At 47.5% G+C, this 23,681-nt stretch overlaps 1 protein-coding gene, 1 non-coding gene and 1 pseudogene across 3 annotated transcripts; 2 read left to right on the forward strand and 1 right to left on the reverse strand.

Moving 5' to 3' along the window:
• The first annotated feature begins 1,849 nt into the window (after nt 1-1,849).
• Nucleotides 1,850-2,729, forward strand: LOC102920176 (large ribosomal subunit protein eL31 pseudogene; annotated as a pseudogene).
• Nucleotides 2,730-3,544: 815 nt separating this feature from the next.
• On the reverse strand, nt 3,545-23,625 carry LOC102924287 (carbohydrate sulfotransferase 5). Of its 2 annotated transcripts, none has more exons than XM_042277734.2 (3): nt 21,522-23,625; nt 7,029-7,099; nt 3,545-4,931 (listed from the first exon to the last, which is right to left on the reverse strand). In XM_042277734.2, the coding sequence occupies exon 3, from the start codon at nt 4,914-4,916 to the stop codon at nt 3,729-3,731; it is 1,188 nt and encodes a 395-aa protein (XP_042133668.1). In that variant the 5' UTR covers nt 4,917-4,931; nt 7,029-7,099; nt 21,522-23,625; the 3' UTR covers nt 3,545-3,728. The 2 variants fall into 2 exon arrangements, with proteins under 2 accessions (XP_042133668.1, XP_042133667.1); XM_042277733.2 differs by having other exon boundaries at nt 7,029-8,323.
• LOC121829953 (U6 spliceosomal RNA) lies at nt 15,049-15,155 on the forward strand. Its single transcript, XR_006072992.1, has one exon. It is a non-coding gene; the product is annotated as a U6 spliceosomal RNA (small nuclear RNA).
• Nucleotides 23,626-23,681: the final 56 nt, after the last annotated feature.

Consider the following 23,681-nt stretch of genomic DNA (forward strand, 5'->3'; position numbering starts at 1 on the left):
GGCATTAATGCCTCTAATCCCAGCACTCAGGAGGTGGAGGCAGTGTAACAGGGCAAAGTTCTCCATCTTATCTTAGCTGAAGCCATCTTTGGTTCCTGTCCCCTGCCCTGAAAAGTCCCTTGGGAAAGCACCTAACCCTGTTCTAGAAACTGGCAGTGGAAACGCCCCAGCTAACTGCATATTCTTGGCTCTTGTTAAATTGCTTCCTTGCTTCCCCCTGCAGCTGCCAACCAGAATGCAGTTTTTCTGTGTTTTCTGTCTTTAAAAATTCCTTGTAATATGCATTCAGGGCTGCTCTATGAGAAGTGTTTCTCTCCAGGCAGGGGCTGCTGGCTGAGTGCAGACTCTCAACTCGAGCTTTGGAGGTGCTGAGTGGTCTTTGGGTCTCTCACCTACAACAGCAGGAGAGGCATAAGTTCTAGGTCACAGTTTGGAGATGGCCTAGTGGGTAAAAGCATTTGCTGTGTTGAGGACCTGAGTTCAAGTCTCCAGAACCCACATAGACGCTGACCGATGTGTGTGTGTGTGTGTGTGTGTGTGTGTGTGTGTGTGTGTGTGTGTGTGTGTGTGTGAGAGAGAGAGAGAGAGAGAGAGTAACCTCAGGGCTCCTGCAGTGAAATAGGAGGTGCAGTCAGGAGAACCCCAGGAGCTCAAAGACCAGCTAGTCTGGTGTGCTCAGTGGTAAAAACAAGAGACTCTGTTTCAAAGAAAATAGAGAGACAGCTTCAAGGTTAAGAGCACTGGCTTCTCTTCCGGAGGACCTGGGTTCAATTACCAGTTCCTTCATGTTGGTTCACAACACAGGCACATACATACATTAGCAAGTTCTCTCTCTCTCTCTCTCTCTCTCTCTCTCTCTCTCTCTCTCTCTCTCTCTCTCTCTCTCTCTCTCTCTCCAGGGCTGGAGAAGGCTGAAGACTCATGGAGTCAAAGCACTTGACACAAAAGGCTTATGACCCGAGTTTGAATCCTGGAACTCACCAAGTTGACCTCTGACCTCCACATGTGAGCTCCCACATACACATCATGCATACAGTGATAAGAAAGTTAAAAAGTGGAAAGAGAAGACACCCAAGGTTGTCCTCTGATCTCTACATGCACCATATATATGCTCATATATATGAATACTCGGTGGAGCTGTTTGGGAAGAATAACGTGTAGCCTTGTTGGAGGAGGATTGGGTTTTTGAGGTTTCAAAAACACAAGCCATTTCCCAGTTAACTCTCTCTCTCTCTCTCTCTCTCTCTCTCTCTCTCTCTCTGCCATCTTGTTGTGTCTCAAGATGGAAGCTCTCAGCTATTGCTCGAGGGCTGTGCCTGCTGCCACGCTCCCTGACATGATGGTCGTGGACTCACCCTCTGAAACTGTAAGCCCCAAATTAAATGCCTTCTTCTATAAGTTGCCTTCGTCATGGTGTCTTATGGCAACAGGAAAGTAACTAAGACACGAATGTGTGCACACACATGTGTTCTGGGTCATTCTTAGCTACACAGTGAGTTTGATGAAAGCCTGGGCTGCATGAGCCCCTCTCCACAAAAATAGCCTAAAGTCTTCAAATCATGTATCCTGCCCCCCTTTGTGCTAAATTCTACCAGTTGTTGAAGACCACACCTGTGCTGAGAATCAGGAACCAAGAACCATGAGGATGATGATGTTGTGACAACAATCGAGAGTTCCCGGATCAGTGTGTGTCCCTGTGGGATTTGCGGTGCTTGGTGTGGGCTCAAAGCCACTTCCTTGTCCTTGCCTGAGGAAGGAAGACTGCCCTTCTTTTAAACATTTACTCTTTACTCACTGGCTCTTGTTTCCTGAGCTTAGGGCTAAGTTCTGCACGCCCAACATCGCTTGAATGAGCCCCTTGCTATCAGAGCCAGGTGTGGTTTGCAGGAAGTACTCATACTCTGTCCAGAAGAACCAACGCCAGGCAGAATCACCCTTGAGGCCATTTTCTCTTCTAAGCTCCTGGCAAGCCTGAGCTCCAGGCACCCCATGACCTGTCCCCACCTGCCTCCCAGACACTGACCCAGCCAGGCTCTTACTCTGCCACTGGCTGGGCTTGGCTTGCTGCCCAGATCTCCCCAGCTCCCTCCCCCCTCTTCTTTGTCTCCTTCTAGGTTACACTTGGGGTTCTTTGCTCCGGACCCAGAGTTTTACCATTTCCTGTTTCCCCTAGTTGTATTTTATAAGGGACAACTATGTCTGGGTATTATTGCTGATAGGAGACAGAGCTAAGCAAAGTTGGATCACCCCTCTCACCACTGCACGCCCAGAGCAAATCCATCTCTCTCCTTTCTTCACCCTTCTTAAGGTGTGACCTTGGCCCGTCCTTTCCAACTTGGGCCCGGCAGAACGGCTCCCTCAAAGAAGGGTGGCGAGAAGAAGAAGGGCCGTTCTGCCATCAACGAGGCGGTGACCCGAGAATACACCGTCAACATGTTCACAAGCGCATCCATGGAGTGGGCTTCAAGAAGTGTGCCCCTAGGGCACTCAAAGAAACCCGGAAATTTGCCCTGAAGGAGATGGGGACTCCAGATGTGCGCATGGATACCAGGCTCAATAAAGCCATCTGGGCCAAAGGAATAAGGAATGTTCCATACTGTATCCGTGTACGTTTGCCCAGAAAACGTAATGAGGATGAGGACTCACCAAACAAGCTCTACACATTGGTAACTTACGTACCTGTTACCACATTCAAAAATCTACAGACAGTCAATGTGGATGAGAACTAAGCTGCTGAGTGTCAAAGTTGGAGAACTTAAAAAAAAAAAAAAATGTCACCTCGGACAAGTCCTGTTACTTCTTGGGATACTTTTCAAACATGGTAGGCTATAAACTATAATCTGGATCATGCAGCTTATTTATGCTGTTTATTTCCATAATTAGGATTTTTCACTTCAGGACAAATCAAAGTCTCATTAAAAATTCATCCTCCTCAGGCACGGGGGGGTGGGGTGGGGGGGGTGGGGGGGGTGCCTGGGCTCCTCCCTAGCAGGTCAGGCAAAGAGTCTAAGAGGAAACCACAAGAGGCATCTTCTCTGATTCCTTCTCGACCATGCACACCGCCATCCAAGCCTTCGATGGACCATGAGACGAGGGCACAGGGGTGGAGAGGTCAGCGTGAGCAAATGTGAGGAGGTGCACACATTTTAGGAGCCGGCCTACAGCAGTACCCTTCCACTCCCGACCGGGCCTGGGACACCGTTCTGTGCTACTGCATGGTATTACCAAAGAGAAGAGAAAGGACAAAGGAAAGTCTGAGTCTGGCTGCCCCCCCCCCCCCCCCGTGACCAGAGGACGTGGGCAGGGGGTTCATTTTCCATGGGAGAGTGCTTGATGGGAACCCAGATCCTAGAGGACTCAAAGGAAACCCGTAATCTGGGGAGGAAAAAAAATATGGAAATCCGACTCAATCCTTTTCCTAGTACAAGGCAAGACCACCCACACTCGCAGCTGCTGGTAGTGGACTTTCTTCTGGGTTCTCAAAGCCCTTTCTTTATCATACTCTGCTAGGCCCTAACGTCAGAGCTGGGACTCTCCACTAAAATTATTATTATTTTTTTTTAAAGATTTATTTTATTTATTACGTATACAGTGTTCTGTCTGCTTGTATGCTTGCAGGCCAGAAGAGGGTACCATGTGGTTGCTGGGAATTGAACTCAGGACCTCTGGAAGAACAGTCAACGCTCTTAACCTCTGAGCCATCTCTCCAGCCCCATCCAGTAAAACTCTTAAGATTTTGACTGCGCATCAGTGGAAGAAGCCCACTTGAAACTGTCCATGCCTCTCGGCAGCAGGAGGTCCAGAGAGAGGTCCCGCTGCTCAAGCTCGGAGTACACAGGTCGGTAACCCAGCAGCTGCAGTGCGCCGGCACACAGTTCCTGGACCCGCCGAATCTTGGCAAAGGGCAGCGCGTGACGCCAGGCCTGGGACACAACGAGCGCATCCCTGGATGAGGTCTTGAAGGCCTCACGGCGTGCGCCTGGCCCTGAGCCGTGTGTGATGTTGTGGATCCAAGTCTGGAGCTGCGGCGTGAGGCCCAGGCCGGTGAAGGCATAGAGCTCACGGATCTGGGTGAGCGGGTCCCGGGCCAGATCCTCATAGCGCACCAGGCGGTAGCGATCTTGCAGGAAGGGCGGTGGCTTGTGCAAGGCGGCCTCTGCGATGCGCACGTGACTGCGGCACACCTCACTGACCACGCGCAGCCCGGGGTCCGCCTCTACCCACGTGCCGTTAGTACCCAAGACGATGCCGCTGTCCCGTGCCAGCGCCTTGGCAGTCTGCTCTCGGGAGCGCAGCACCGCCCGCGGGTCGCGCACCAGGTGCACGATGCGTAGGTTGAGCAAGGGGTCACTGAGCAGCGGGTAGAGGACCTGCAGGTTAAAGAAGCGCACCTCCTTGAGCACTATGTGGCTGTAAGAGCTGCAGGCTTCCTGGGCCAGGCCGAAGGGCCGCGTTGCGCACAGAGACTTGCATACCTCCTCGCTGCTGATGTGGCCGCGAGCAAAGGCGTTGCAGACCGGAGGCGAGCACAACGCGCGGCTCACCGCCCACTGGAAGAGATCCGAGATGTTGCGGCGCCAGGGCAGGTAGGCATCAAACACGTCCATGTCGCATAGGAACACTGAACGGACCAGATCGCGCACGGCCATGTGGAGCGCGGGGGCGCTGCCCTGCGACAGGGCATCCCACACGTGCCAAGCCGGCTCCATCAGGTAGAAGACATCTGGGTGCTGGCTGAAGAGCTGGCCCACAAAAGACGAGCCCGAGCGCCACGAGGACAGCACCAGCACGTGCACATGCTCCCTGCTGCCCGCTGGGGACCGTGGCGTTTGCCGGGAGACCAGGAAGACCAGGATGCAGGTCTGTGCTATCAAGAGTGAAAGCACTACAGCGCTGGAGAAGCGGGGCAGCCGCATGCCTCTGGTTAGGGCCTATGAAAAGGGAGGGTCAGAGTTAGGGACTGTGGCTGAGCTCACACCCCAGGTCCGACTTCAGCACCACACGGGTTGCACACTCTCTCTATGTAGCTGTAGGGGGACCCTAAACAGAATCTGCTCCTTCTGTCCTCATCTAAGTGCCGGGATTACCGATATGTGTTACCACACCTGGTTTGGCAATTACGATTTTTCAAACAGAACTCCTGCCTTTTTCTTAAGAATCCCTCTTATGAAAAATATTTTACTGTTTAAAATAACCCTGGGCTTTTAAATTATAATCTACTTTTATGTTCAGGCTATCTGTGTATTATTTCCCCTGCAATTGTACATAAAATGTTTTTACATTAAAAAAGGACAAATACTATAGAATTGTATTACCTGAAATATATAGAATATACAAATTCAAAGAGACAGAAAGATTAGATGTTATCTCAAGATGGAGAAGAAAGGAATATAGAGCAATGATTTCCCAAGTACAGAATCTCTGTTTTGTATGATGGAAAAACCCCACAAACGGACAGTGGTATCAGGACATAATATCATGAATGTAATAAATCAATACAATTAATGTTATTAATGAATATCATAAATATAATTATTGAATGAATACTGCAAATGTAATCAATGAATGCCACAAATGTAATTAATATCATGAGTGTAATTAAAAATAAGTAAATTAAAATATTTTTAAAAATCCCTCTTATGGAGTTACTTCTAGGTGTTTGGCCATATCTAAGTACTGCCAGGCTTTTCAGGTTGGATCCTGCCTCTTGACTTCCTGCTCTGTGGTCTTAGCACAAGTCAATCTCTCTGTGACTCTATTTACCCATCTGTTAAGGGGGGGATCATACAGGCGGCTGGCTTCCAGGATTTGTGGGGGATGACTGAAAAACGCATAGGGAAGGAGAGTGTCGTGACTGAAGACTAGAACCACAGTGTGCTTCCACGTTGTATGAATTTTTTTATTAACAAGTAGCACAATTTTTGCTATTAAAAATAAACAGTGTTGTAGAACATTATTTTAAGATGGGTTACATTTGTTTATGCTGTGGAACATTTGTTTAATGATGCAAAGATGTATTGCATTTTTTTTATGTTGCATTTGTTTAAGTCTGTGAAGCTGTGTTACTCTGCCTCTCTAATACACCTGGTTGGTTTAATAAAGAGCTGAACGGCCAATAGCCAGGCAGGAGAATAAATAGGAGGAGAAATCTAGGCTCTATGGAGAAGAAAGAGGAAAGAGTGAAAAAAGGAGGAGAGGAGGACACCAGGGGCCACCACCCAGCCAGCCTCAGAGTAAGAAGTAAAGAAAGGCATATAGAAATAGAAAAAGGTAAAGGCCCAGAGGCATAAGATAGATGGAATGATTTGAGAAAAGTTGGCTAGAAATAAGCCAAGCTAAGGCCTAGCATTCATAAGTAAGAATAAGCCTCCGTGTGATTTATTTGGGAGCTGGGTGACCAGCACCCCCAAAGAGCCCAAAGAGCAAAGAAATAAACAAGGACAAACAGGGCAGGTAAGGCACTTGCTGCCAAGCCTGATGAGCTGAGTTTAAATGCCTGAAATGCACGTGTAAAAGAACAGAGCTGAGCCTGGCGGTGGTGGCGCACGCCTTTAATCCCAGCACTCGGGAGGCAGAGGCAGGCGGATCTCTGTGAGTTCGAGGCCAGCCTGGGCTACAGAGTGAGTTCCGGGAAAGACGCAAAGCTACACAGAGAAACCCTGACTCGGAAAACCAAAAAAAGAAAAAAAAAAAAAAAAAAAAAAGAACAGAGCTGATTCCCCATTGTCCTTGTCCTTTGACCTCCACGTATGGAGAGAGAGAGAGAGAGAGAGAGAGAGAGAGAGAGAGAGAGAGAGAGAGAGAGAGAGAGAGAGAGAGAGAGAGAGAGAGAGAATATCATTGCCCTCACCCCTGGAGAGAAAGTGCTGGAGCTGGGATGGACTCCAGAACAAGGGCTTTCTCTGGAAGCCATGCGTTTCAGAGGGGCCCGGTGAAGTGGGAGGCAGGATGGCGGTAGAGAAGCAGAGAGGCAGAGCAGAGACGTACCCATGCAGGCTGCTGGCCCTTCCCCAGCTGAGAGTACTCACGGCTGTCCAGAGCTGGGAGAGTTGCTTGTGTTGATCACAAATCCATGGGAAGTCCCTGGAGGTTCCTCAGCCTGAGAACACAGGAGGAAGACTGGTCAGAGCCCCTGGAGGGAGATAGCCCCACTCACTTAAGCTCTCCAGGAGGGGGCAGAGTAGCCCCACTCACTTAAGCTCTCCAGGAGGGGGCAGAGTAGCCCCGCCACTCACAGAAAGCCCTCCAGGAGGGGGCAGAGTAGCCCGGCCACTCACTGAAGCTCTCCAGGAGGGGGCAGAGTAGCCCCGCCACTCACAGAGAACTCTCCTGGAGGGGGCAGAGTTAACCCCGCCACTCACAGAGAGCTCTCCAGGAGCGGGCAGAGTAGCTCTCCCGCGGCAGCTTTCCAAATGAATGGGAACTGATGGGCTTTCCAGGTGCAAGGAGGAGCGAGGGCTGGCTCCGAGTCCCCAAACTGCCATGCGGGAACTTTAAAGCCTGGAACAAGTGATTTGATCTCTCTAAGCTTTAATATCTTCTGTAAATGGAGATTGCAACACTTAAATCTTTGGCCTCAAATTTACTATGTGTCGGGGATGACCTTGAACATGACCTTTTGATCCTCCTCCCAAATGTGATTACAGGTATGCATCACCATGTCTGGTGTCTGAGGTAACGGGGATCAAACCCCAGGCTTCATGCATACTAAATAAGCACTTTATCCACCAAACCCCATGGCCTCCAACTCTCTATACCACCTTGCCTCAGCCTCCCAAGTGCTAGGATTACAGGCACCTGTCACCATGTCCAGCTGTGACATTTAACTTCTTAGAGTTGCTGTGAGGGATGATGCTGTAAACACCTGTGAGGCGAGAGCTTGGCATGAGAGGCCTCGGTCTAGATGAGCCATCCTGATCACTTACATATCTTCTAGAATAGCTTTACCTCTAATGTCTAAGAGCCCATGCTCCCTTTAATAGGTCACATTTGTCCAGTAGGTAGGAGCAACCCTAGGCCCAACTTCCACACCCCAAGGTTCTAGAGTTTCCTGTCTGTGTACCTTTTGCTTCTGCAAACGATCCCAGGCTTCCTTTCTTTGAAAGGGAGAGACTGGACCATTCCTCCTTGCTTTTGTAGCATTTTTTTCTCCTCCCTCACCTACGTCCTTAGAAATATCACCACTGAGAAAAGCTGAGGTCTAAATTGTGAATGGTCCCTTCTCTGTGCTTTCCTCTCGTCGGGGCTTGGGAGTGGGTAGAAAACGCTTAAAAGCTGTCTTACCTGCTGACTCTGGAGGGCTTCCTGGATCACACACCTAGCCCTGGAAAACCCAGAAGACGGGGAGTAACTGTCTATCTGCTCTGCACGGGTCACCACATTTACCAACAAGCACTAGTTGCTTTATGTTGACCCAGTGATTTAACTTAGCTGCCCCTGCAGTGGGCTTAAAGAGCTCAGTTATTTAGTTGGAGAGTTCAAGGCTTAGAGTGTGGGGAGGAAGGACCCTAGCTCAGAACTCCAGTTTGTTAGTTCCTGGTGCTTCTGATGGCAGCCGGAAGGTCTCTCCCATTTCTGACTGTTCTCCCAAACGAAAGGCAGCTGCCTAGCCAGGAGGGACTTCATCTTGATTTGAGCCAAGTTGTTTGTCACCCGAGTTCTAGGAAAGCCAGAGCTCTTCTTAAGTGACTCGTGTACTAGAGGGAATGCTCTCTGACCCTGTTACTGGAACTCAGGAACTAGGAAGAACTTCAGAGAGCCACACAGTATGTCTAGGAGTTCAAGCTCTGCCTGAGATGATCTCATAGAAATGCCAGTGTTCCCACACAGGTTCATTACCAGAGGGTTGGAAGCAGTGGAATGCATTTTTATCTTCATGGTCAAGTTTTACTTTCTCAACATTCCTAGAAGGTAGAGCTAATTTTCCCTATCTGTTTTCGTTGAAGCAACTAGAATTCAGACACAGGAAGACCCAGTCAGCAAAGGAGTGTAGTTTAGTGTTAGCCTGGTGGGTGGCAGAATGTGTGGGTTCAATCCCCAGTAGCTCCTCCTACACTGGGAAATAAAAGCAAAGCCTGGGACTGGGGAAATGGCTCAGTGAGTAAAGCCCTTGCTGAGCAAGCATGAAGACCTAAGTGCATATCCCCAGAACTGACATAAAAGCAGGTGCACATCCTGTAACCCCAACAACGTGGGCAGACATAGCAAACAGATCCCTGGGGTTTGCTGGCCAGTCACTCTAGACAAATGGAAGCTCTAGGCTCTCAAAAACTAAGGTGGGGCCCTGGTTTGACCCCCTGCCCCCATAAACCAAGTCAGGTGGCAAACGCCTGTAACCCCAGTCCTGGAGTGACGCAAGCAAAAAGAGTGTGAATTCAAGGTCATCCCCTCCTACAGAGAGTTTGAGGCCAGCCTGGTAGGCATTGGACCCTGTATCAAGCAAGCAAAAACATCGGGCCATCAGACGGCTCAGGAGACAACCAGCAAGAGTCTGTTCTGGTCTTTCATCTTTAGGGTTCCAGGGATTTGCCTGAGGTTGTTGGGCTCCATGGCATATGTACCAGCTGAGACCACCTCAGTCACCCACTTTCTTTCCTTTTTTTTTTTTGGTTTCTTAAGACATTTGAGATAGGGATTCTCTGTGTAGACTTGGCTGTCCTGCAACTCACTTTGTAGACCAGGCTGGCCTCAAACTCAGAGATCTGCCTGCCTCTGCCTCCTGAGTGCTGGGATTAGAGGCTATACCACCACCTCTCAGCAGTAGCCCATTTTCTTATTTCTTAAAAAAAAAAAAAAAACTCCAACTGTCACTGTTACAATTTATGAGTTTCTCTAGTGGCTTACTACAGTGTAATACATACATTTACATTCTGCACATACATAATTTCCTTAGACACCTCCTATTATAACTTTTGGTTAAATTGATATTAAAAGTGTGCAAGATATGATTTAAAAATGCAGTTGACAGCTAAAACGCACAATGTGCTTAAGAGGACATCTTCCTTTAATGAGAAGTTTTTTTTTTTTTTTTGATAGTAAAACTAACACATGCTGCATCTATTAACAGAATGAGAGTGACCACACCTGGCTCTCACATGCTGGCCTTTCCACTTTTTCCTGACGTGATACTCACAGTCTTATTGAATTGTTTTATTGAAATATAGCACCTCAGGAAAGAGCAAAGAACACATGCCTGTAATCTTAGCACTTGGTGGGATGAGGCAGAAGGATTGTTTGAGGCCATCCTGGGCTACATGAGACCCGGTCTCAAAAAAGCAAACAGTTCAAAACCCAAATAAAAACAATAACAAAACTGTTTTCCTCGGGATTAGGCCTCCCTAGCTATTAAAATTGTAATCAAAGGAGCTAAAGATAAAATAGAAGGAACGTGGAAAGCAGAACAAAAAGAGATAACATGGAAACAGATGAAAGAGAACAAGAGCTTCAGTGTCTAATGCAGAAGAGCCTCTGTCCCAGTGCAGTGGACAGCCTAGCGAGGGACATTAAGACTCACCCATGGGGTCTGGAGAAATGGTTCAGAGGTTAAGAGCACTTGCTGCTCTTGCAGAGGACTCGCTTTGGTTCCTAGCACTTACATTCACAGCTTACTCTAGCTCCAGGGGATCTGGCTCCCTCTTCTGGCCTCCACAGGTACCAGACATGCACACAGTGCACATACATGCATTCAGGGAAAACACCCATACACATAAAATAAAAATAAGCAATCTAAAAAGGGAAGGGGACAACTCATCTATGGATGGTCCGAAGACCAGAGAGATGGTGGTCCCAGGGACTGGCCCAGACACTCAACTTTTCTCCTAGATTCTGGTCTAATCCATCCCTCTCCTTCTTCCAATCCATCCTGCACAGTGCCTGCAGGACTATCTAAATCTGATTGTGCCCATCTACTCGGCTTTCCAAAGGCACTGCTAATTCCCATCCAGACTCTTCTACATCAGAGGTCATCAGAAGCGCATCCAGGCCCCATATCCCCAAACCCTCCCTCTGATGTGGAGCGCCGACCCCCATCTCCACCTGGAATAATCTCAGCCTCCTCTGATGTAACTACTGCCAGTGTCTCTCAAGGCATGCTACTCTGCCTGATGCCGTACTCCATTTCTCCTTCTTGCGGGCAGCACTGGAGTTGGGATTGTGGTTTGGGTTTTTTTTTTTTTTTTTTAAGTGTCTGTCAGTTCTCAGGGATCTGGTGTGGAGGTTGGCACTTCGCAAGCATAAGTGTATCTACTAGGCATGTGTTCTTTGCAAGACAGCCTGTAAGCTGGGCGTGGTGCACATGCCTGTAATCCCAGTATTTGAGAAGTGGAGGCAGGAGGATCAGGAGTTCAAGGATAATCTGAGTCAAATGAAACCCTGTCCAAAAAACAAAACAAAACAAAACAAAAACCAACTGTGGTGGTTCGAATAGAAATAACTCCCATAACTCAAGTATCTGAATGCTTGGCCGTAGGGACTGGCATTATTAGGAGGTGTGGCCTTGCTGGAGGTGGGTGTGTCACTGTGGAGGCAGGCTTTGAGTTCTGATATATGCTCAAGATACACCCAGTGTGGACACAGTCTCCTTCTGCTGCCTGCCGATCAAGACGTAGAGCTCCCAGCTACTTCTCCAGCACCATGTCTGCCTGCACGCTGCCATGTCCCACCATGATGACAATGGACTAAACCTCTGAAACTATAAACCAGCCCCAATTAAATGTTTTCCTCTATAAGAGTTGCCATGATCATGGTGTCTTCACAGCAATATAACCCTAACTAAGACACCAAACAAACAATGTTAGATTTTCCATAAGGAACCACTGCTCATCCATTAAAGAACCTGTGGTTTTGTAAAAGGGCCTTAGACCTTAGCAAAACTGACTCCATAGTGGAATTACCAATCAAGCTGTAAAACCCAGCATGTAGATAGCATCACTTGCCAAAACTAAAACAAAAGCCTAATCCATGAACGTCCATAGTTAGGGGAAAGTCTCTAAATGGACTAACCTTACTCTTTGGCTTCTGTAGTTCTGTTTCTGGCTAACTGTTCTTAGTAACTGAAGTATGTCAATCCAGGACATGTTTTTTTGTGCTTAAAAGCTCACCCTGAGAAAGGCTCAGTGCTACATTGGGACCCTGAACACCCAGTGTAGTCACCAGCCAGCTAATAAAGTGGCTTAAACCCATGTCTGAGTAGTCTTCTCTGGTGAATACCCCACAACAGTTTGGAAGCAGATGGTGGGCTTTGAGGTCTCTTTTGCTCAAGTATCCCTCAGTGTGACTGTCAGTTGACTTCCTGTAGCCTTCTGGGCAAGATGTCGCCAGCACCACCTCTGCCTGCACACTGCCATGCTCCCTGTCATCATGATGATGGACTGAACCTCTGAAGCTGTAAGTGAGCCCTCATTTACACGTTTTCCTTATAAGAGTTGCCATGGTCACCAGGTGGTGGTGGTGCACACCTTTAATCCCAGCACTTGGGAGGAGGAAACAGGAAATGAGATGGATGGATGGAGAGAGGAAGTGATAAGGTAGGGTGGAGACAGGAGCTCGGCCCTTTCAGTCTGAGGATTCCTATAAGAAGTCTTTCTAGTGGCTGGCTGCTCTGCTTCTCTGATCTTTCAGCTTTCACCCTGATATCTGACTCTCAGTTTTTATGATTAAGACCAGTTAGAATTCATGCTACACCTAGCAAAGACATGTTCCAAGACTGGTTTATCTACATACTTTCCCCTTCCATTTCCTGGCCTCACGTAGAAGTAGCTTAAGAATGGAACACCTGGGCTATAGAGATGGCTTGTTGCTCTTGCAGAGGACCTGGATGCAATCCCCAGCATCCACGAGGAGGCTCACAAATATTCATAACTACAATTCAAGGGAATCTGACTGACCCCCTTCTCCTGACCTCCGCCAGCACCAGGCACACATGTGGTGCACAGACATACATGTAGGCAAAACATTCACACACATAAAATGAAGTAAGTAAATCTAAAAAAGAAAAGAAAAAAAAAAAAGAACAGAACACCTGCCAATCCCCAAGGGAGAGAAACTGCCAGCATAGAAGAACACTGAACAGAGAAATAATGAAGTTCCCAAGCAAGCTGACAGCATCATCTAAACATCTGGATCGAGATGTACAGATTCTCCACTGGAGAAAGCATTCCACTTCTGCTCAAACAAATGCAAATTGAGTTTCTGTGATAACCAGGAGTTCTGGTTTTAATAGTGGATTCTGGTGGGTGCACCGAGCATCTGGGTTCTGGTCATGCTATTTCTCCATGTGGGAGCTAAATATATTAATGTATCAATGACAATTCATCAGTCCAGGGTGGTGGTGCACACCTGTAATCCCAGCACTTGGGAGGTAAAGGCAGGAAGGTCAGTTTAGTGCCAGCCTGGGTTCCACAGGTAGTTCCAGGCCTGCATGTGCTAAATGAGACCCTGTCTCAAACAAAACAAAACACCATCAGGCCAGCTTGGTAATACATGCCTGTAATCCCAGTATTGGGGAAGCAAAGGCAGGAGGATCACTAGAAGTCTGGAAACCATTTTGCCCTACATCTAGTTGAAAGTTTATCAGGGGTGGGGGGTGGGAGGGCGGAGAATGCATGTCTATCAGGATACTTTTTGATGTTTTTGTTTTGTTTGAGACAGGGTTTCTCTGTGTAGTTTTGTTGCCTGTCCTGGAATTAGCTCTGTAGACCAGGCTGACCTCGAATTCAGAGATCCACCTGTTTCTGCCTCCCGAGTGCTGGGATTAAAGGTGTGCGCCACCACTGGTCCGAAGGATAGTTTTTTTTTTTTTAAAGATTTATTATGTATACAGTGCTCTGCATGTATGCCTGCAGGCCAAAAGAGGGCGCCAGATCTCATTACAGATGGTTGGGAGTCACCATGTGGTTGCTGGGAATTGAACTCATGACCTCTGGAAAAACAGCCAGTGCTCTTAACTGCTGAGCCATCTCTCCAGCCCCCGAAGGATAGTTTTATATTCTGTGTTCTTTGCTCTTTCCTGAGGTGCTATATTTCAATAAAACAATTGAATAAGACTGTGAGTATCACGTCAGGAAAAAGTGGAAAGACCATGTAAGAGCCAGGTGCGGTCACTCATTCCTGTAATCTAGAGGCTGAGGTAAGAGTACTGCAAATTTGAAGCCAGCCTGGCTAAATGATGAGTTCCAGGGCAGCCTGGACTGTAGTACATGACATAAATAAATGTTTACTGGATTGAAATCAGACACCCCGTCATCCAAGTCTAAAAGGAATAATTAATTAGGCTCTTGCCCTGAATTTCTCTCTGTGATGTTCCTTAAAACACCCCTTACCATCTCATGGCCTGAGAGATACTGGGAGGGCTGTTTTCTGCCTGGTTTGGGGATGGTAAAGCTGAGATACAGGGCAAGGGATGTCTGCCATCACAGGCACTGAGCTGGAGCCCAGAAATTTCCAGCCAAGCTCTACTAGAGGGCTCCTCTTGTCATCAGCCTGTCCCAGCCCTGGCATGGAATCTGAGAGAGTGAAACATGACACTGGCAGGCTCAGATTTCTCTAGGTTTGGTGTCAGCTGGAGGCCATCTCTGCTCAGGAATCCCATCGGATTCTAGGTGAGGAAATCGGTAAATGTCACACCTCAAGGATGACCAGTGAAATAAAACTACCGTGATGGAGCATGTCCTTAGGGAGAAGGATGTATAAGAGAGGGAATGATGCCGGGCGCTCGCCTTTAATCCCAGCACTCGGGAGGCAAGAGCCAGGCGGATCTCTGTGAGTTCGAGGGCAGTCTGGTCTACAGAGCGAGATCCAGGAAAGGCACAAAGCTACACAGAGAAACCCTGTCTTGAAAAACAAAAAAACAAACAACAACAACAACAACAAAAAAAAAAAAAAAAAAAAAAAAAAAAAAAAGAGGGACTGATGTTAAAAATGGACAAACATCAAAGGCAGCAACAGACAGGAGAAGACCTGCTACAAATAGCATTGAGAAAGCGACTTAGACCTAGGATTTTAAAGAGTTCCCCTGAGTGGGTAAAGGATTTAAGAAGATATATGCTCAATGTGCTCGCTTCGGCAGGACAGAGACTAAAATTGGAACGATACAGAGAAGATTAGCATGGCCCCTGCGCAAGGATGACACACAAATTCGTGAAGCGTTCCACGTTTAAGAGAGAGAGAGAGAGAGACTTTTTTTCCAGAGAAGATACACAAATGACTGACAAGTACATTCTTAATCACTAGGTAAATCACCCAGTAGGGCAGCTGCTGAGGAAAAAGAGCAGTGTTGGGGGGCGGGGGAGGGGGAGGAGGCTGGCACACGGGTAAAGGGCACTGGCTGCCAAGCCTGACGACCTGCGTTTGATCCCTGGGATCATATAATGGGAGAAGAGAAACAACTTCTAATCGTTGTGCTCTGACTGCCATGGTGCACATGTCTGGCCATAAATGTTTGTTTTTTGAAGGGGGCATGCTGGGCATGGTGGTGCTCTATGATCTGGAGGCCAACCTGGTTCACACACCTTGTTCTATGCTAGCCAAGGCTACATAGCGAGACTATGTCTCATAAATACAAAATTTTAAAAAGAAATAGTACAAGCTAGGCACGTGGTAGAGTGATTAAGAAGCATGTAGTACTAAGCCAGCTGGAGAGAGGGGAAAGAGGGAGGAGGGAGGGAGACAAGGAGGGAGAGAGGGAGAGAGAAAGGGAGGGAGGGAGAACTTTCAGGATTTTTTTTTTTTTTTTTTTTTTTTTTTTTTGAGACAGGGTCTCATGTAACCAGGTTGGCCTAGAAACTTGCTGTGTAGCCAAGGCTAACTTTGAGCTCTTGGTCCATTTCCCTAGTTCTGATACTACAAGCATGAGCCAGGATTTTTAAAATTACAGGTGTTAGTGGAAATAAGAGAAGTCAGGACCCTCACCCAGTGCTGGCGAGAATAGAAAATGGCGCTGTGGAAAACCATCTGCTCGTCTGGCAGTTCCCCGAGGGCTAAACAGAGTCAGCAGCATGTGATGCAATAATTCCATACCAGGCTATAGACCCAATAATAGTGAAAACACATGGCCACTTAAAACTTGCACAGGAGTTTTCTTTTTTCTTTCTTCCTTTTTTTTCCCCCAGAGCTGAGGACTGAACCCAGGGTCTTGTACTTGCTAGGCAAGCGCTCTACCACTAGCTAAATCCCCAACCCCCTCCTTTTTTTTTTTTTTTTTTTTTTTTTTTGGTTTTTCAAGACAGAGTTTCTCTGTGTAGCTTTGTGCCTTTCCTGGATTTTGCTCTATAGACCAGGCTGGCCTCGAACTCACAAAGATCCACCTGATTCTGTCTCCCGAGTGCTGGGATTAAAGGCGTGAGCCACCACTGCCCGGTAGTTTTCATAACAGTGTTTGAAATAACTTATAATATCTATCAATTGATAAGCAAAATTATTATATATCTCACAATAGAAGAGTCTCTGCCAAGAGCCAAGGAGATGGTTCAGCAGGTAAAGGTACTTTCTGTGTACACCTGATAACCCAAGTTTGATCCCCAGGATAGAAGGATAGAAGTGTCTCCCCAAAATCATCCTCTGACTGCCATATGTGGTTTGTGGCATGCATGCATGAGCCTACACTCAAATGTAACACACACACACACACACACACACACACACACACACCAATAATAACAATAACAACAACAATAATAAAGGGAATTAATTATCGGGCAATAAATACTAATAAATTGTGGATACATATAAAATTCAACCTGGTTTCACTTGTGGCTGAACTCACAGTACTGAATACATTATACATTATAAACAGTGAGTTGTACATTTCAAAAGAACACACTTTAAAGTATGCGAATTATACCTTGATAAGGCTGTTAAAAAGAACACATAAGAAAATGGAGAAAGAAGTGTGGCAGGGATAACATCAAATAGTAAGTGGTGCTCCCTTTTCTATGGGCAAGTTACAGGGTCTCGGTTTTGTTTTTGAGGCCGTCTCATGTACCTCAGGCTGGCCTTAAAAGACATAGCTAAGGATGACTTGAACCCCTCTTCCTCCCGCTGTCTCTTCCCAGGGCTGGGATTATAAGCATGTGCCACTGTGTGCAGTTCCAGTGGTTTTCTTTGGTAATCTTAGCCTTGACTGCCAGAAGACATGCCTGCCAGTCCATCTACCAGCTGACCTGAGTACCCCCCAGACCAGGGAAGGCCAGGGGCACGGGTTGGAGGATCTTCTCCTATGCAGGGAAACGTGTTTGCAATCCCATTTTCACCTTCAAGGCTGTTTGCTGGGCTGGGCTGTGACAGAAGATAGGTCTTCTCTGAGGCTCTGGCCAATCAGCAGTTCCTGCCGGTTCTGACCACACAGCTGCATGGTGGCAGCCAGGGGTAAGGAGCTTGGAGTTGCACGGTACAGATGCTGCAGAAGGAGAGAGACTGCCTCTGGAATCGATCCAAGAGATAGGGGCTGGCGGGGTAGCTCAGCTGATGGAGTGCTCTCCTAGCAAGCATGAAGCCCAGTTAACCCTCAGCATGCTGGCATATGTTTGTAATCCCAGCACTTGAGAGGTAAAGGCAGGAGGACCAAGAGTTCAAGGCTAGGAGCTGGAGGGATGGCTCAGAGGTTAAGAGCACTGGCTGCTCTTCTAGAGGTACTGAGTACAATTCCCAGCATCCACATGGTGGTTCACAACCATCTGTAATGAGATCTGGTGCCCTCTTCTGGCCTGCAGGGATACATACAGGCAGAATACTATGTACATAATAAAGAAATAAATCTTAAGAAAAAAAAAAAAAAAAGAGTTCAAGGCTAGCCTGGACTACATGAGACTTTGTCTAAAATCATCATCATTCATTGGGGGGGAATGAATTGACATCAGTCTGGAAAGCCAGGCCTGGTGGCACAGGCTTTATCCCTAGCTGCTTGGGAGCCTGAGGCATCAGGATCACAGATTCCAGGACTTCCAGACCTTGAAGTGTAGGCTATTGCTGGGGATAGAGCTCAGTGATAGACTACTTGCATGTGAGCACTCATAGGTTCAATCCCAATTACTGAAAAGATCCTCGAGATTCCAGGGCTCACAGCCACTCTGAGGCATTTCTGAACAGAGAGCAAAACATAACCTCGCTTTCCTTAGTCCTGAACTTTGGAAATTCTGTTGTAGAGAAACAGTTCTCCGGAGCTGGGCATGCTGCTCAGTGGTGGTAGAGTATTTGACTAGCAGGCACGAGGCTCTAGGATTCATTCCCAGGACTGAGAAAAAAAGGACTGTGGAGGGAAATGTTTTGAGTTTTGAATCCCACCCCTCCCCCGACCCTATTCTCATATCACAATCCCCATTGAAGACCTCTGGGGTCCCCAGAGTGTGTGTGTGGGGGGATTGTATTAGCACACAAGTGACCAATTCTGCAGCATCTGTGTATTTTTTAAGTCAATTCAATTCTGAGCCAAGCTTCCTGGAGACAGTGTTGGATGGAGCCCACAGTCCCAGGACCATGTCCCCGCGACCATCTCTCCTTCCTTAGGTGTTAGTCAACAAGCCCTAGGTTGTTTGATTGGCCCAGCTAGAAATTGGGGTTCCCACAGTCCCTTCCTGGAGTACAATCAGTTTGCTTGCCTGGCTCACAGAACTTCGGGGAACACTTACATCCATCATTTTATTAGCAAGGATACAGATTAAGAGAGACACGGAGTGAGGAAGGAGGAAGGAGGAAGGAGTGGCTTCGTGGTCTTCTCCAGGTACATAGTCCTAAAGGAATCCCTCTGAACTCTGTCCTTTTGAGTTTGTATAAACACTACCCTGGATGCCACACTGGGTGTGGAAACCCAGCAAGGCCTGTCAGTCTAGATTCTTCTTGACTTCTCTGCACAGTATTCCTTCCTCCAGGGTATGGGGTATGAGGCAAGACCCCTCATGTCACTGTCTACTTTCGACAAGGTAGATCCAACAGTTTCTGAACAACCAGCAGCTCCAAAGTAGGGGTGGGGTGACTTGAGTTTCTATGACCTGACTTGGTGGAAAAAAAGAAAGTCTAGTTTATATGATCTGCCTTGGAGTTGGAGTTCTGAGCCAAGAACTGTTAATGAAAAGAAAGTACACCAGCCAGGCATGGTGGCTCACGTCTTTAATCCTAGCACTTGGGAGGCAGAGGCAGATGGATCTCTGAGTTTGAGGCCAGCCTGGGCTACAGAGTGAGTTCCAGGACAGCCAGGGCTACACAGAGAAACCCTGTCTCAAAACAAACAAACAAACAAACAAATTATAGAATCATACAGATAGAGGGATCCTAAACTCCAAAGGCTCCTTCTCCACAGCAACACATGCAGGACATCAGGTAGGGACAGCACACTTAGAGTATTCCTGTGCTTCCCTGCAGAGTACTCAGATGCTCTCTTATTTATTTTATTAATACTTATTTATTTACTTATTTTTGAGACAGGGTTGCGCCGTGTAACCCTGATTGGCCTGGAACTTGCTCTGTGAGTGGTCTGGCTTTAAACTCAGGAGACCATCCTGCTTTTGTCTCTGGGATTAAAGGTGTGTGCCACCATGCACAGCTGCAACTTATGTTCAAAACAGCGAATTATTCTCCCAAGTCAATGATATAACTAAAAAAAAAAAAAAGGATTAGTTGAGAAGAAAGGAGCTCGACACACACAATAGTCAAGTGCTACCTTAGGACATATTCTGATTTGAAAAAAATAACAATTGCAAGAAGCTATCTTAGAGATAACAGGGGAAATTTCAATACGACTTTGTCTGTCTTAGGTGATGCTGAATGCTGTCAGTACCATCCACTACACTCCTGTCCATGCAGTCCACACAACCTGTCTCTTCCAATGAGGCTAAAAGCTGGACCTGTCTCATCAGAGGGACCCGGTTACTTAATATTTCTGTACCCATTTATTATTTTAAATCTCCACAACAAGAAAATAGTATACCTAATGCCTGGGCTTGGTTTGAAGACTGGGGGTGTTCCTATTTCTAAAGCACTTAAAATAACTCCAGGCATGTAGTAGGCTTACAGTATTCAATAATCTTCCAAAACCTGGGTTGTAATCATAGTCTATGAACCTAAGAGAAATTCTGTGCCTAAGAAAAACCCAAGCACAGCAGCCCTAACAGATTTTGATGACCCTCTGACTCTAACAAAAATAACAAGCATGGGTAGAGACAGCGCAGGTGTGCACAGCACAGAAGACTACAAGAAAGAGTGTCTGGAAGCCAAGTTTTGAAGCCAGACTGGGTTCATCTCCCGTGTCAAACCAGTCACTAAACCACTCTGGGCCAGATTCCTTGGTAAAAGGCGACTTTAACAAGCCACCTCACCCACAGGGCTTTCCCCCAGCCTTCTATTCCCAGGAGCTCTAGCGCTGGCCTATACTCACTCCTAGCTTCCAGTCAACCGAGTCTTTCCAACCGTTCAAGCCACAATTTCCTCCTCTTTAAAAAAGATGACTTTATCTATCTATCTATCTATCTATCTATCTATCTATCTATCTATCTATCTATCTATTTTTAGCTAAGAGCGTGGCATCACACTCCTGTAATCCCAGTATTTAGGAACCTGAGACAGGAGGACAGTTTGAGGCCAGGCCAGCCTGGACTATACAGAATAATCAAGCCTCAAAACCCAAAAAACCTTAACACCTCCTGAAGCGTGGGAGACTTGATTTTGTTTTGCTTAAGTGAGACTCAACTTTCTTGCTTCCTGTTTAAGAGGGAAGAGAAAGTAGGGTCGGCATTTTGGGGAGCACATGTACTGAGGGCCAAGAGAGCACACTGCTGTGTCCAAGGCTGAGCAGCCAGAAGCAAAGCCAGCTGACCCAAATTCTAGATATGCTCCCAAACTATTCTTTTTTTCTTTAGCATTCTGTGACAAAGCTCTTGATGAGCTTTTTAAAAACATGTCTTTTGAAAAGCATGTTTAAATTGGTAAGTAATGCTCCAGTAGATGGGGAGGGGAAGGAGGGCTGAAGCCCCTGAGGACGGACCATAACAATGTGCTCTCCTTGGTGAAAACACAACTCACACCTTTCCGCTCTCCCTGCCAACCCTGACTAAGCTGCCAGACCAACGAGCCCCGCCAGTTGCACCTCCAGTTCAGCCCCAATCCCCCTTGGAGTGGAACACCCAAAGCTTGGTGTTCTTCCACGAACTGGCCCTGGCGCCCCGAGTAGGACCGCTCTCTCCCTAGGCTCAACAAAGGCTCCTAGGACTGGACCCCACAGGGAGTCCTTCTTCTTCCCTAGGAATTCGCGAGGACTGACTCGGGTCTTACGATCCCACAGCGAGGACGGGACATCCGGTGACATCAGCCGCGGACTCTAGAAGGCACTGATGGGAGCCAGGGTACTAACTTATTGGAAACACCTGGAGCCTCCCAAGCAAGTGTGAGTCTGGAAACTAGATAGGAGTACCAGCGGGGGATGGAAACAGAAGAGCCGTAAGCAGATGTTGGGGCGCAGGGGTCCTAGGGTTACCACGGAGACTCGGGTCCCCCGCCCTGGAGCAGCCGCCCCCGACCCAGCCGGCGCCCCGCTGTACCTGCGCTGCTGGTTGCGCTGCTCCGCGCTGCCCGCCCGCGGGGCATACAATGAGCCGCTCAGTGGTTCTTCGCCCTGGGCCGCCAGGGCGGGAGCACAGCAAGGAAGCAGCCAGTTGGCCCCGGGCTCCGCAATCCACTCCAGACAGGACCTTGGGGCCACGCCTGGGGTCGGGGGTGGGGTGGCCAGGCCAGGAAGAGGGAGGACACAGGTGGGCTCCAGGAACCACACTGACCGCTCCCCCCCTCACTCCCCGCCTCCCCGGGTGTGTGGATGATCAAGCCTGCTGGCAGAGCCACTGCTGGGCCCACTAATGGACCGAAAAATCTGTCCCCTGAGGGGAGAAGCTTCTGGGAGGACAAAAGGCCCTTGTGCAGGAAATTGGATCTTTATCTTGCCCCCTCCTCTGCGGGTGGCATCTTTGCAACTATCCAAATAGACACCTTGATGCCAGGGGGACCCGGCTGCCTTCTGGGCAACAGAGAAGTGAGGAGGGACCGAGAGGCCAGGTGGCTTTTGGAGCAGGAGCCGCAGCTGCCATCCCCTCCGGGTACAAGCCTCTACCCAGATGTGCCGGCTTGATAAAAGGTCCAGATAAACACTGGACACGTTTCAACAAATAAAGCCGAGTTCGCCTCTTACAAATAACAGGGCAGAGCCCAAGCAGAAGCAGAAGCTGGGGCTTTGTGGGAGACCCATGACTCTGTGGTGGGGTCCAAGTCCCTGCTGGGGACAGTGCATCAGCGCAGCCTTTCCGGGGTGCGGCTTGACAAGATGAAATTAGGATCCTTAACCATGGCCACAAGTTTTCTGAACTAGTAATTCCTTTCTAGATGCATCTTAAGAAAATAAACCAACAACAAAGATTTATACACAACTTTCAAAGAAGCGGTTTTTACCACAAGAAAAAAAAAGTTGCAAGGAGTACAAAAAAAGATCAAGAAACCCTCAAACAAACAACTCCCCCCAAACAAAACAAAACAAACAAACAAAAAACAAACCAAAAATTCAAAACTGTGTTCCAAGAGAATGTCAGCTATTAACTTCCGGGTAAAGAATTTAGATCCCTGTTATTTTCTAAATACATTTTTTTAACTGAAAAAAAAAAAAATTGAGGGGCTTGAGAGATGGCTCAGTGGTTAAGAGCACTCACTGACTGCTCTTCCAGAGGGCCCAGGTTCAATTCCCAGTACCCACATGGCAGCTAACAACTGTCCAAGATCTGATACCCCCACATAGACACACATGCAGGCAAAACACCAATGTACATTAAATAAGAATAAATAAGTTATAAAAAAAATTGAAGTCAGAGCCAGGTGGTGATAGAACATGCCTTTGATCCCAGTACTCAGGAAGCAGAGACAGGTGGTTCTCTGTGAGTTCGAGGCCAGCCTGGTCTACAGAGTGAGTTCTAGGACAGCCAGGGCTGCACAGAGAAACCCTGTCTGTCTGTCTGTTTGAAAACAAACAAACATACAAACAAAACAACAACAAAAATCCCAAAATTTCAACGTCAGGCTTGGTGGGTCATTTCTGTAATTCCAGCACTTGAGAAAGTGAGGCAGGAGGATTGCCTGAAGTGTGAGGCCACCCTGGGTTACAAAGACCCTGTTTCAATAACAATAAATAAACTTAATTAAGGTTTGTGTAATTTACACATTTTCTCCAGTAGGACAGGATTTACCTGGTTAAAAATGTACAAAACTTATTTTCAAATGCATGGATATGAAGAGGTGAGAGGAGAAAAAAAGAGAAAAAAATGAACAAAAGTGAAGAGAGAGCTTTGTTAACCCAGGCCTCACCTTATTCAAACAGAAACTGAGCCAATCATTCAAGCAAATCAGAGACCTTTCCCTCTTCTCCCCACAATGAGTAACTGCTTGAGCTCTGCCTGCTCCGAGGTATAGCCCAATTTCAATCCTGTCTATTTTCCACGGTTTTTCCTCTGTGTGACTCAGGCCCAGAACTACCCAACCACCCTCTGCTCTGAAAATAACTTGATACTTACCCAACACATCTGTAATTTTCCAGCCCGCATCCTTCATTTGCCATGTGGATGCCAATGAAAACCCTCCTTTACTTGGGGTTGGCCAACCGGACTTTTGCCAAAGACCTAACAAAAGTTCCCAGGTCTTTAGGCAGATCATTGCCAGAGCACGGC

Source organism: Peromyscus maniculatus, chromosome 5 (assembly GCF_049852395.1).
Source record: "Peromyscus maniculatus bairdii isolate BWxNUB_F1_BW_parent chromosome 5, HU_Pman_BW_mat_3.1, whole genome shotgun sequence".
Taxonomy (NCBI): domain Eukaryota; kingdom Metazoa; phylum Chordata; class Mammalia; order Rodentia; family Cricetidae; genus Peromyscus; species Peromyscus maniculatus.

Bases quoted from the DNA above. Each gene is read 5' to 3' on its own strand.
- LOC102924287 (XM_042277734.2), bottom strand. From the start codon at position 4,916: ATGCGGCTGCCCCGCTTCTCCAGCGCTGTAGTGCTTTCACTCTTGATA.